General features: G+C 36.1%; 1 protein-coding gene across 2 annotated transcripts in view; it reads left to right on the forward strand.

Annotated features, from left to right (window-relative positions):
- Positions 1–13,505, forward strand: part of SLC10A6 (solute carrier family 10 member 6) — a 31,752-nt gene extending 18,247 nt beyond the window's left edge. The window contains exons 4-6 of one of the 2 annotated variants that reach the window (XM_031941601.1): positions 7,008–7,183; positions 10,469–10,626; positions 12,368–13,505. In XM_031941601.1, the coding sequence (XP_031797461.1) occupies positions 7,008–7,183; positions 10,469–10,626; positions 12,368–12,507 (474 nt within the window). In that variant the 3' untranslated portion in view covers positions 12,508–13,505. The remainder of the gene's footprint in view (positions 1–7,007; positions 7,184–10,468; positions 10,627–12,367) is intronic. The other variant, XM_031941602.1, reaches the window with a different exon arrangement.
- The last annotated feature ends 296 nt before the right edge of the window (positions 13,506–13,801 follow it).

The raw sequence follows: 13,801 nt of genomic DNA on the forward strand, positions 1-13,801 counted from the left end.
GCTGTTGGAGAAAGGAATGTATGCAAACATACCTTTAAATTTAATCTGCAGTATTAAACTTTGTTAAGTCTAGACAATTAACAAAACAATAAATTAATCCCTAATTTGTGGAAACTTCCAAAGTGTAAATCCTCAAACTGAAAATTTAACAACTTGGTCTTTTCTGCAAGGGAACTCCAACACATCCCTGGCTAGAGTCCTTACACAGAGACTCTGGCTGCTTATGCTAATATGAGATGGAGGAACCCGTGTATAGAGACAAAGTCTAATAGTCACATCACTTTGTTCACTGGTTTCTTGATCTGATACCTAACACTCAGGATTAGCTTTCTGTTTTTCAGTCTTGCTTGATTCTTCAGTGACCCCATTTGGGGTTTTCTTGACAAAGAGATTGAAGTAGTTTACATTTCTTTGTCCCACTCATTTTACAGATGAGGAAATTGAGGCAAACAGAGAAAAGTGATTTGCATAGAGTCACACAGCTACTAAGTATCTAAGGCTGTATTTGAACTCAGGCCTCCAGACCACAAACTCTATCCAATGAGCTACCTAGTTGCCTTATGTTATTATCTAAGCATAGACTCTAGTCTTCTGTGTGTTGATAAAAGTGAAACATTAGTTTTTGGGGAAAAGCAGAACCCCAGGAAATTCAAAGTGTTGCTTTTCAAAACTACATCTAAGATAGTTCTGAATTTCAGTTTAAAATAAAACTGTGTCCTCCACTAGGTTTCTGATCTACTTAATTGACAACAGAATTGCTTATCCACAAGATTTTGGAGTAGAAATTTTTTTGTTTTATTGTTTTATTGAAGACTCGGCATAACTTGTGGGGATATCTTGGTTTTCCCGCTATAGTTCCTAGCCCACGCTGCAGACAGGAAAGTTATTCCCAGAAGTTCTTCATTGGCTAGGCAATTCTGCTTTCTGTTTCAACTTTCCCTGCACTTTTACTCCAGAGACTTCTTGGAAATGTCTGTTGGGCTGCTGACCTAGGGCTGACTACAACCTTGGGAGGTAGATTCTAATATTATCCCCATTTTGCAGAGGAAGAAACTGAGATAGAGAGTAACTGGCCAAGGGTCAAACAGCTAGTAAGTATCTGAAATTGAATTTGAACTCCAGGTTGTTGTGAGGGTCAAATGAAATAATTTAAAGCACTTTGCAAACCTTAAAGCCCTACCTAAATGCCAGCTATTATTATTAGCCCTCTTTCACTTCCTTTCCTTCTTTCTGTTCTTCTTTTCCTTCCTTCCTACTATCTTACCAAGAACTTACTAATTCACTGATGAATGCAGGAAAGATTTATTTTACATTCTTGCAAGAATGGGTGCCTCGGTGAATAGACACACCTTTGAAACTCCAAAGACAGCATTTTATTTCCTATCTTGAAGCACAAGTTCCTTGCCTGATTCCCCATTAATAGGAAGTTACAAAAGTTACTAGACGTGAATCGTCACCCCTCATTATATAGCCAGTCCTGGATCCAAAGGAGCTTTCATTCTAGAAGGGGGAAAGTAACAGAGGAGGGCTAAAAGACAAAGAAGAAAAGACTCTTTTCAAATCTCAGGCCACCACCCCAGAATACAAGTCAGTCCCTGCTCCCAAGGAGTTTATATTCTTTTGGGGAAAGATAATCTCCACTCTTGATTATTACTTGATGTCCTTGTGAGTTTCAGTTTTTAAAATTTCATTTCTCCAATTTAATTTTCATAACTGTGGAAACCAAATAAATGCCCATCCATTTTTCATACTTTTCCCTCTCCCTGTCCCTCTCCCTCTTTCTCTCTCTCTCTCTTTCTTTCTCTCTCTCTCTCTCTTTCTCTCTCTCTCTCTCCCTCTTCCTTCCTTCCTTCCTTCCTTCCTTCCTTCCTTCCTTCCTTCCTTCCTTCCTTCCTTCCTTCCTTCCTTCCTTCCTTTTCTCCTTCCTTCCTCATTTCTCTCTCTCTTTCTCCTTGTTTCTTTATTTCTTCCTTTCTCAGAGATGCAATGAAAGTAAAATCCACAGGCCTTTTTTTGGGTATGGAGTGGGGATCAGAGAGAAAGAGAAGTCACTTGTTAAAAATCAATATTCCTTCAATGAACAGAAGCATCTTTGCTTGATGACTTTCTTGTGATTAATACCCAGCAAGGCAAAAATGGGTAGACATTTGCTTTCCAAAAGTGTTTATCATCGTCAGTGAGGTCATTTAGTGCTAAACCAATGGGAAAGAGAGTTCCTCTGATTATGAGGTTCTGTGAGATGTTTTTATTTGCAGGTGACATGATCCTAATTACATCAAATCCTGGAACAATTAAATTTCTCCTAAGGTAGATTCATTTATAATCCAAAATAATTTGGCTTATCAACATAAAAAGGGGTGGGGGAGAAAGAATATCTATTGACCAGACTCTGATAGACAATTGGATGGGACAACTCATAGACCTCATCCATCACTACAAATAACTTGCAAAAATACTGTGGACAGTGAATTCAGAGGACTAATGATGAAGCATGCTTCCCCAGTTTCTGACAGGTAAGGGATGGCTTCAAGGTACAGAATAAGACACACTCACTTTGAGCCCCTCATCAGCACTGAGATGCCAGTGTAGCCTATCCTTGGTATCTCCCTTCTCTGCCACAGATTAGTTTAGCTTTTTTTTTTTTTTTTTTTTTTTTTCTCTTTTCACAGGTTCTTCTGGGCTGCTGGTTCTTTCTGGATCAGCTCTGTGTGAGCCCATTGGTTTTATTTTTTTGTTGTTGTTAATGTTGTTATTTTCTTATATCCAGATCCTCAGAATCTCCACCTGGTTCAAAGTCATCTCTTCCTATATATAAGTCCCTTAGAGCTTGAACAAATCTTTCATTGAAAGGATTTTATTGATTTAAGAAAGTAAACAGGCTCTATTCACACATTTCAAATTGATTCAATTAAGAGACTCATTTTAAAATTTCATTTATTTTTAATACACATTGTTTTATGAATTATGTAGGGAGAGAAATATCAGAGCAAATGGAAAAAAACCATGGGAGAGAAAAAAAAAACAAAAAATAACATAGTACATGTTGATTTACATTCAGTCTCCTTAGTTCTTTCTCTGGATGCAGATGGCATTTTCTGTCCAAAGTCTATTGGGATTCCTTTGGATCACTGAACCACTGAGAAGATCCAAGTCTTTCATAATTTATAATCACATATTCTTGGTATTATTGTTTACAATATATTCCTGATTCTGTTTGTTTCGCTCAGCATCAGTTCATGTAAATCTTTGCAGGCCTTTCTATAATCAGCTTATTCATCATTTTTTATAGAACAATAATATTTCATTACCTTCATGTACCACAGCTTGTTCAACCATTCCCTAATTGATAGGTATCCACTCTTTTTCCAATTCTTTGCTACCACAAAAAGAGCTGCTACAAACAATTTTACACATGTGGGTCCTTTCTCCTCCTTTATGATTTCCTTGGGATATGGACCCAGCAATGGCGCTGCTGGGTCAAAGGGTATGCACAGTGTAATAGCCCTTTGGGCATAGTTTCAGATTGTTCTCCACAATGGTTGGATCAGTTCACAACTCTACCAACAATGCATTAGTGTTCCAGTTTTCCCCACATCCTCTCCAACATTTATCATTATCTTTTTCGGTCATCTTAGCCAATCTCAGAGATATGAGGTGGTCCCCCAGAGTCATTTTAATTTGGATTTCTCTAATCAATAGTGATTTAGAGCATTTTTTCATATAACTATAAATGGTTTTAATTTTGTCATTTTAATTTCATCATCTGAAAATTGTCTTTTCATATCCTTTGACTGTTTATCAACTGGGGAATGACATGTATTCTTATAAATTTGACACAGAAGAAACGCTCATCTTAACAATGTTAATTACTTTAAATCAAATGGGATAATCAATGAAACCTCTACAAACTTGAAAAGTAAGCTATACCTAATAAAGATCGAGTTTCATGTACATTCTTCATTATCTGCACTATTTTATTTAGTGTTTGCAAAATTCAGAGAGAAAAAAACATTTAAAAAAGAAACATACTAGAGATGGACAATGATTAGGGCCTAGCCTGGAACAAGTGGAGGAGGAGAGGACATAGATGGGTTCTATTACCAGGAGTACTATACCTACATCAATGAGATCAAAGATTCAAAGAATCAAAATATAGGTTAGATTCTGATTAAATCATGGGAGGAAATCTAGCTTGTTTTGCAGTTCAAATAAAAAAGATTTTAGTTTGAAATCTAGAAAACTATTTCAAAAATCAAGCTTAGTTTGTCTCTGGCATTTTGTCTCACCCTAAAAAGTATACATCTGCTTTATGTGAGGATGCCTTTTTCCTACCCATCCTGCATATGTCTTTGAAACTGGGACTATATTTACTCTTATGGTCTGCAATCAAACAAGAAGGCTATAAAGGGAACTGGTGATTCAGATCCTAGCTTTGGCATTATTACCTGTGTGACTTAAAGCAAATTGCTTCTTATTTCTGAACCTTGGTTGTTACTTATGTAGAGAAAATATTGGACTCGATGTTTTCTATAATTTGTAACAATGGTAAATCTGTGCTAGATAGGACAGGTTTTACTTTGTCATGTTTACACATGTTTTTCAACTTCTCATAAGATGGTGAGAAAGTGAGGAGAAAGGGTGCCACAGGAAGGAAAATGAGTCAGTTGTTCTTGTTTAAGAACAACTTTAGATTTAGTTTATTTGGCCATTTATTTGACTTAAGGAGGTAGTATGCGGGACTTAAAAGCATGTGTTTAGGATCAGAAGAATTGGATTTTAATATCAGCTCTCCTATTAATTGCTATATGTTTGTAGGATAATTTTTTAAATTGTCCTAAGACCTGGTTTTTTTCATCTAGAATGTGGAGATAATAAGACTTGTATTTTGGTCTATGCCTGATGAACACTTGCCTGCTGGTTTAAGTTCAATATTGGAATAACATGAGACTTTCTATATTATTCAGATTGATGTTTGTCCTTCTCAAAAAGGACCAATGGCATCATGAGGTTGGTGTTTTAACTTGTCCAATTAAATAGGATTTAAATGAGGCAGGCCTGTGCAAAGTCATCAGCTTTACTTTCTCCTCCAGAGTCATCAGAATCCAGAAGCAATACATGGGTCAAGATGACTAGCTAGATGTCCAGCTAAATTGGAAATAATCAGTAGAGGGAATACATTAGAATTAAAAAAGATTGGGAAAGGCTTCCTGTAGAAGATGGAGTTTTAGCTTGGATTTAAAAGAAGAAAGGGAATCCAGAAGATAAGAGTTAAGGAGGGAGAGAATTCAAGGGAAGGGGTACAGTTCATGAAAATGATCAGAGTCTTGAGATGGAATGTCTTGTTAGAACAATAACAAAAAGAATCTTATCTCTGGATTGAAGAGTATTTGGGGACTTGGAGGTGTAAGGTATAATGAGACTGACTTCAGGACCAGCACTCTATCCACTTATACCATCTAGCTGTCTGAGACTGGAAAGAGAGATCACTTATAAAAGCTTTAAATAGCAAAGAATTTTGGTTTTGATCCTGAAAGCAGTAGAGGTCATTCAACGATTAAACAAAAAGTTTACTTAGCAATAGGAGAAAAATATTGATAAAGATAGACATAAAGAGCAAAGTAAGTTGAGTCAGCTGAATGAAGCTCCTGTTAGAGAGACCCTCCAACTCCTCATGATTTATCTATACTCGGGCAAGGAAGAAGTACATCAACAACCTGAGCCTTTCTTTAGAGCCTTGTACCAGTCAAGTTTCCCTGAAGGTCTTAACATGTTTTTAGGAGAAATTAGCTTACCCTGCATGGGGAAAGTAAAGTTATCACTCCTACTTGCATTATTCATCTTATAGGGCTCCTATGAGGAAAATGCTTTGTAAACCTTATAGTACTATATAAATGTGAGCATTATTTGTGTACATGGAATAGATCTTTTTATCTTTTTCCATTCTTAACATTGTCATTTCATTGTGTGGGAAATTCAGGGAGGCAGAGAAGATAGTATAGCCAAAAGGCTATTACATTAATAGTGAAAAAAAGTCCCCTATTCTGTGAGGTTCTGGATCATTTAAGGTCCATGAAGATCCTTGTAGATTCTGGCTGAAGGACATGGCAGTTTGGACTCACATAGTCATCCTTTGGTTTTTGTGATAGCACTAAAAGGAAAGGACCAGAAGAAGGATATGAGCAGTGTTGACTTCTCAAACTTATAAGGTTTCCTTCAAGACTGAAAATGTTTCTCTTAAACCATGCTTGGTTACCTGTGTCCAGCCAAAGAAATACTAATCAGAAAAGACAGCAAAGAGAGAGAGAAATCGAAAAGATGAATTGACAGAGACACTGATACACAGATACATAGACAGACACTGCATAGACTGGAGACATGCAAAGAGAGTCAAGAGCCAGTCATTGATGATTCTATATCATACAAAGTTTGTGGTATGGTATGGTAGACAAAAAGGAAAGAGTGAGAGGAGCTGCCACTTTCCCTTTTAAAGCCTATTGAATGGCTAATTTTTGTTAGCTCTGTGGCCAGTTGTCTTTTGAGTCATTTACCTCTCCTTGAGGTAAATAGTCCACTTGAAGTAGTCCAGGGTCTCATAGATTAGGGGCTCACCTGTTTACCCCCATTATATCAGATTAGCTGTTTGAGAAGATGAGCTATAATGTAGAAAAGTTTTATCGAAGGAAAAATGATAGCAACAAAGGGGAAAATATGAAAATTCTAGGTCAGAGTTGGTATGTTCTAGAATAACAGAGTTTTATGGGATGGTGCTGGGGTAAAGGAAACACCAAATATAAATTTGGACTGCATAAAAATTTTGCCTAGGTTCACGCCTATCCAAAATTGGAGGAATATAATGAGGCAAAAAGTGCCTCCTAAACCTTCTGTCCTTTTACCTTCTCTCACAACCAACATTTATTTACTTTTAGATTGTTATTATACTGATTAACTGTGTTTTATTGTAAAGTGATTTCATTATTTATTGTTTTTCTTGTTTTTCTTTGTTTTAGGTTGGGAGCATTGTTGGGGTGATTCTCTTGTTGGTGATCACAATAGCTGGTGGAATACTGATTGAAGAATCTTGGTTTTCAAATATTCCCCTTCTGGTCGTCACTTTCTTGTTTCCTTTGATTGGACACATGTTTGGTTTCCTTTTGGCTCTTCTTACTCACCAGCCTTGGGAGAGGTAACCTCTGCTAAATGACCCCTATATCTCTTAGAGGAGAATAGCTTATGTTGCTAGTGTGCACGTGTTCTTGTGCCAACCTGTGTATGTGAAGAAGTGTTTTAAATGGTGGAATACTGGGAAGCAGAATAAATGTCCTCCTGCAAAAGGAGCTGGGGGACTTCCCCACTAATTATTTACATAGATCAAATCATATATCAAGTTTGAGGAACTATTTTATTCAAATTTTGAACTTTATCAACCAACCTGGCCAGAGCTGAATTATGGTCCACTTTTGGATAACCCAGCAGAATTGGAAAATAATGAAATACCCTGGGTCAACAATTAACAAAAGAACATTTAGTTAGATATGTTTTTTTTTAAATAGTGGTTACTTAGATGAAGATTCAAGGGTGCTGGAGAGGAAGTTTGACTATACCAGGATATTTTTTCTAATTTTTTATATGACACACTAATTTACCACTTCTTAGCAGTATGATTCATTATTAAAGATTTTTAAAGAATGGAATACTCAACAAAGCTATAGTATTTTACTCAACTTTCCTTCAGTCAGCAGGGCAGGATCAAATCTGAAGAGTCCTATCTTGAGATTACAGGGTACAGTTCTTGAGATTACAGGGTACAGTCAGACTCTTCTTGCACCAGGTCACCAGAATGAGGGAGTATAAGGTGAGACCCCAAAAGTATATTGGGTGACGTGGCAGGGTGTCTTGAGTCATTCCAAAAGAATTTCTAGGTATAGATCTTCAAATCAAGTGGGAAAGATTTTACTACCCAGCTAAGAGAGGACTAAATACATAACAATCTTTAGCAAAGAAAAAGTGTTTTAGCTATTATAAAGGGGAAAGAAGTTCCCTAATGGAACTAACTATTAACCAGAAGGAAGACACATTAATGGAAAGATACCATATGGTGGGAATATGCCATTGACTGACAGATTAAATTCACAGAGAAGTTAGCTGTAATAAGGAGAAAGCCAGTGATTGGTGGACTAACTCTAAAAGGGATTTGGCACCCTAAAAAGAATTAGCAAACATCTAGAGTATGAGCAGATATTTTATAGGAAAAATATAATTGGGGGTTTGTCATCATAACTTGGCTTTCTGATTGTATACAATAAGGTGGGATTTCTAGAGACCCCCCCCCCCACTTGGGGTGGAACTATAATCAAAAGTCCACTTGAACAAAAGACCCATTTAAAATTGAGATAAACCCCAAAGTGCCTTTCCTTGATTGCCTCATGAGTATTATAATCCTATCAATATTTCAAGTTTTCTCTGCTAATGCTCACCTAAGTACCCAGGACTTTGTACTCTCTTCTTGCACTGCCCTTAGGTGACTGGGTAGTGACAGCCTTCTGAGTCTATCAAGTTTCAGAGACAATTTCTTTGTATTTTAAAGAAAGAATTAGTCTAATCTACATGGAGGAACACTTTGCTACCCTATCTCACATTGATGTCAGATACTTTGAAACAGCATGTTTGTAACCAATATGTGTCACAGATGAGAGGGTCAATCCCAGGTCTCTGTTGACTTTAAGCCTGGTTTTACATAGTCATGATCATTTCACAGATGACAAAGCTATTTATAACTATGAGATACTACTAATAATATTGGTGATGGTGGTGATGTTGAATTATAGAGGAAGAGTATGGAAGGAATTAAGGTTATTTGAAGAAAATCAGATGAAACATGACATTTAAAAATCAATCATAAATATTTATTAAACACATACCATGAGTCAAACAGTATGTGCTGGTGACACTGAGACAAAAGTGCAACAGTTTTGCCCTCAAGGAACTTTTATTCCATGGGAAAGAATACATACATATCAAAGAATGAATTAGAAGGCACTTATTAATCACATTTATGCACTTCTTATACACAAAGCACTATGCCAAAGTGGATATAATTGGAAAAGAGAAATAGTCTCTGTTTTCAAGGGGTACACATTTTAAAAAAGGGAGACAAGGGTTCAACTATATATTTTATGTCCATACCTTTTGATGGTGCTGGGATTTTGGAGGTACAAACTTGCTTTATCCATTCTTTAGTAGGTGTGGCTAATGGGAAGGTGGGGATCTATGAGACTCATAGAAGCAGTTGCCGGGTCCCTTTTTGACAAGGGTTGATTACTTGGAAGGAGGTTGGGTATAGTTTTGGGGACCATTTCGAGACCAGTTTAGGCTGGAAGGTGAGCTGATTATCTCAAGGGGCTCTTAGGAGCAGAATTCTGGACTGACTCCTCCCATAAGGCTATGGTTGCAAGGTTGTGGTAGTTAGATTTGCCTGGGATGTGCTGCCTCCACTCTCTCCCTCAGTGGACCCTCTTATTACAATACGAGTTAATTTTGAGGGGGAGTACTAGCATCTGGTAGCATCAAGAAAGGTCTTATGTAGGAGATGGCATTTGTATTTAGCTTTGAAAGAAGCTAGGGATTGTTAGAGGCAGAGATAAAGGTGTGGGAATATATTTAAGGAATGGTGACATCTTTTGGAAAGGAACAAGACAACAGATGAAATGTGTTTGAGGAGCAGCAAATGGGCCATTTTGGTCAGGATAAAGAACACATGAGGGGAAATAATGCACGCTGTGTCTGGAGATCTATTTTGGAGACAGATTGTGGAGGTAAAGAGAAGCATTTATATTTATCCATGGAAGAACATGGTCAATTTTTGGATTTTTAATTTAGTAAATGTGTTTGGATTAGATGAAGATGGATTAGAGAAAGGAGAAACTTGGGGGGAAAGTTAGGAAGTTATTATAATAGTGCAGGGAAGAGTCTAATATAGGGAACAATTTTGTGAGTAAAAACAAGGGGAATAATGTGACATACATTGTGGAGGTAAAAATGATGACTAATTTGCAGCTAAGTGGTTCAGTGCCCAGTTTGTCAGAAAGACTCATCTTTTTGAGTTCACATCTAGCTTCAGGCAGTTATTAGGTAAGTGACTCTGGGCAAGCCATTTAATTCTGTTTGCCTCAGTTTTCTCATCTGTAAAATGAGTTGCAGAAGTATCTTTGCCAAGAAAACTTCAAATGGGGCCATTAAGAGTTGGACATGACTGAACAATAACAAATGGATATGGGGTAAAGGAGAATGAGAAGTCAAAGATGATATGGCAGTTGGAATGTGGGTGGTTGGAAGGTGTCAGAAGCAGAAATTCAATCTAGGTATTCCTTACTCCAAACAAGGTCCTCTACTCACTATGTTATGTTATATCTTATAAACATAAGCTGTTATTATTGACCAAATTTTACTTAAATCATATTCTGATTGGCAGATGCAGGACCATTTCCATAGAAACAGGAGCTCAGAACGTACAACTGTGTTCCACGATGCTTCAGTTATCTTTTACTTCAGAACAAGTGGCCCAGGTATTTACCTTCCCTTTGAACTATGGATTTTTCCAGATGCTGAATGGATTTTTCATTATTGCAGGTTGGTGCATCCTAAGTATAATACCTATACATTTTTAGTACTTGAATTGGGATGGGAAGAGCCATCTTCTTTCTTTTTTTTAAACTTTGATGTTTTTTATTCTCTTACTTATATAGGTCTTATATTTCAGTTAGTTTTTTCATTTTATTTTAAATTTATAAAATAAAACAAACATTTCCATAATATATTACAATAAAGAAGCCATATGTACATGAAACTGTGAATCTACTATACACAATTTGCTATTCTTTTCAAATATACAACAAAATTGTGGAGTAAGTTAGAAATTTCCAGGCACTTTAGATTTCTGCCACAGACAGAAAATTGCCATGAAATGAATATAAAGGAGCAAAAATAAAGGAGTAAAGCAATTGTCCTCTTAAGACACCCTGAGAAGACATTAGAGAAGATTTTAGAGACTGAGGTTTGTCCTGAATGAAGTGTAACATCTCTAAGTTGACTCTACTGAATCAACAAACAGTAGGCTCTGAGGGAAGCGGGCTAAACTTTTAGAAATTTCATCTCAGGAGCTTTTATACCACAGCCTCAGGAACTTTCATTTTACTTCTTTTTCAGAGGGCTTGAAAAACTCTCTGTCTCTCTCTCTCTCTTTCTCTCTCTCTTGAAAATATCTTAATATTTATCTGGCTTGCCAAAAAGCACTGTGATTATGGTGCTTATGGATCACACTTTCCCTTTTTTTGAGCATTGACTTTAATAGCACCTTGATATACTTTCATTCTGATATTTCTGGGGAAAGCAGAAAATTTAAAACAGATCTTTGGATCAAGCTTCATAGGGAAATATATAGGCCAATCGATGAGATTTTTAAAAATTAAGCATATGTACCTCAAACAAACCAGGATACTTTCAGAAGTTATATTCCAAGTTCCATTATTTAGAAGTTTTCATGAGTAACTATTAACTAAGAAGAGTAATAATTGGGGGTCAGCAGGGGAACAAGGATTTTATTGGAGCATTGCCAATGGAGCTGCGCAATAAACATAAAAATGAACTTTTTGGGGGGTTGTATATCTTTCACAACACTGGCCCTCATGAACTAATATTAAATATTACCTGATTTCAAAGGTTTCTGAAAAAAAAAATCAGATTCCTAGGCAATCAATTGTAAAATATTCATGAATGCCAAGCGCTCTGTAAGGGCATATTAGAGACTTGCAGATAAAACATGACAGGTCCAAGAAGTCACAGAAAAATACATATTATTAATCTTGTTGGTTAATGAATTTATTCACTGAAGCAAATTGTCATTAACATTTAACTGGTTCCTATTACTCTGTTCAAGTCAACTGGATTGAATTATTATTGGTGGAATAATAATAATAACATAATGTTAAATAAGAAAAATCATATCAGAATGAAACTCATTAGTTTCCAGTATTTCTATGCTGGTTTTTGGTTTTTTGTTTAGTTCAAAGTCTTTCACACACATGCACGTGTGTGTTTGTATATAAATTGGAAACAAGTGGCTGTGATAAAATTTGAACTCTTGAAGCCTTTCTAAATCCAATGATTCTATTTCACCATGATTAGGGGGTTACTTTAAGCTCCATTTTTTTTAATTAGTTGTCTCCTTCCTTCTCTTCCCTTACAATTAGAGGTTTATTTTTAAATTAAAAAATAAATGCCTGAATTGCAATTAGTTGACTGAAATAAAAATAATTTTATTATTATCCCTATGAAATGGCTTATAACTGTCATGTGTCTGTCTTTCCTGAAGTTTATCAGACATACAAAAGACTATGTAAGAAAAAGCATGAAGAAAAGGACCTTGACTGCAATGAAGTATCTGAACTGAAGGAAACAGCTGCCAGGAGTGAGGTGACTTCCTTTCTGGAAAGGGTTGAGGAGTCAGTGTGACCTTGTAGCTGTCATGACAACAGACCCAGTGGAGCATGATGCCGAATGATGGCCCTTTCTTCACCAAAACTCTAGTAACTGTTGGCCCACAAATCAATTCATCTGTTTCAGATGCTATTCCTGAACTGTGTAGACAGAATCTATTTGATTAATTACTATATGCACTATGAATTGGTAATGTGATCCCTTTTGGGAAAATATCTTGTTCCCTTTTGGGGGGGAATTAATTTGGTACGTTAATAGTCTTGCCTAAATAGTATTCTTATGTATGAATACTTTTAATATAATAATATACTTGCAAATCATTTTATAACCCTTCTTTTGCAGTTGATGTCATCTAGATTGAGCCATAAATCATCCCTACTGCCTACTGGGCTTATTGACCTGCTTGTTTATTTAAATTCAATCCAAAGGCCAGTAAATAGTATAGTGAATAGAACACTAGTACTTCTCATTTGTAAAAAAGAAGAAAATAACTCTTTTGCCTAGATGCCAACTGACTAAGGAACAGTTAAGCAATCTGTAGTTATAAATGTTCTTTGCTATAAGACAGAGTAAAATAATTATGAAGTGTTCAGAGAAGTATGAGAAGATTTAGGAAGAATGGGGGCAGGTTCAAGAAAATAACATACTAACGATAAGAAAAAATGAACTGAAGGCTGTACAGTTATAATTACCAGCTTTGGTCCTTGAGATGAGTTGAGAAAATGCCTCTTTGCAGAAGCAGGTTTGTAATACTGTGGGTATGGAATACTGTGAATCTTGCCAGACATGGCAATGCGATTAATTTTTTGAAGTGATTTTTTTTTCCCTTTTAAAAATATTTTTGCTACAAGGAAAAGCACATTGGGTAGGAGGGGGGAAAGGTTGTATATGGAAATGTAATTTATGTAAAACAAAAAGAATCAATAAAAATGAGAAAAATAAACATTAGACAACTGTTATAAGGATTAATTAAAATAATGTATGTAAAGCATATTAAACTTGCATAGCTCCAACTCCATATTGGTTATGCCTCTTCTCTGCTCCATCCTAAATTCTTTATACCCACTTATTAGCTGAGTGAACTTGGGTTAGTTGCTCTCTCAAGCCTTAATTTCCTTGTTTGTAGAATGAAGGAAAAGGCTTTTAAAATTCCTTCTAACATAATTCTGAATCTTTGATTCTATGTTCCTATGAACTTTCCTTTCTTTGTATCTTCTGGATTTGGGGGAACTTTTTCCCACTCTGATCATCTCTTAACCCTATATTCCCTCAGTAGAGATTTTCTCTAGATAATTTATTCATAACAATT

The sequence above is a fragment of the Sarcophilus harrisii genome, chromosome 6 (genome assembly GCF_902635505.1).
Source record: "Sarcophilus harrisii chromosome 6, mSarHar1.11, whole genome shotgun sequence".
Lineage (NCBI taxonomy): Eukaryota > Metazoa > Chordata > Mammalia > Dasyuromorphia > Dasyuridae > Sarcophilus > Sarcophilus harrisii.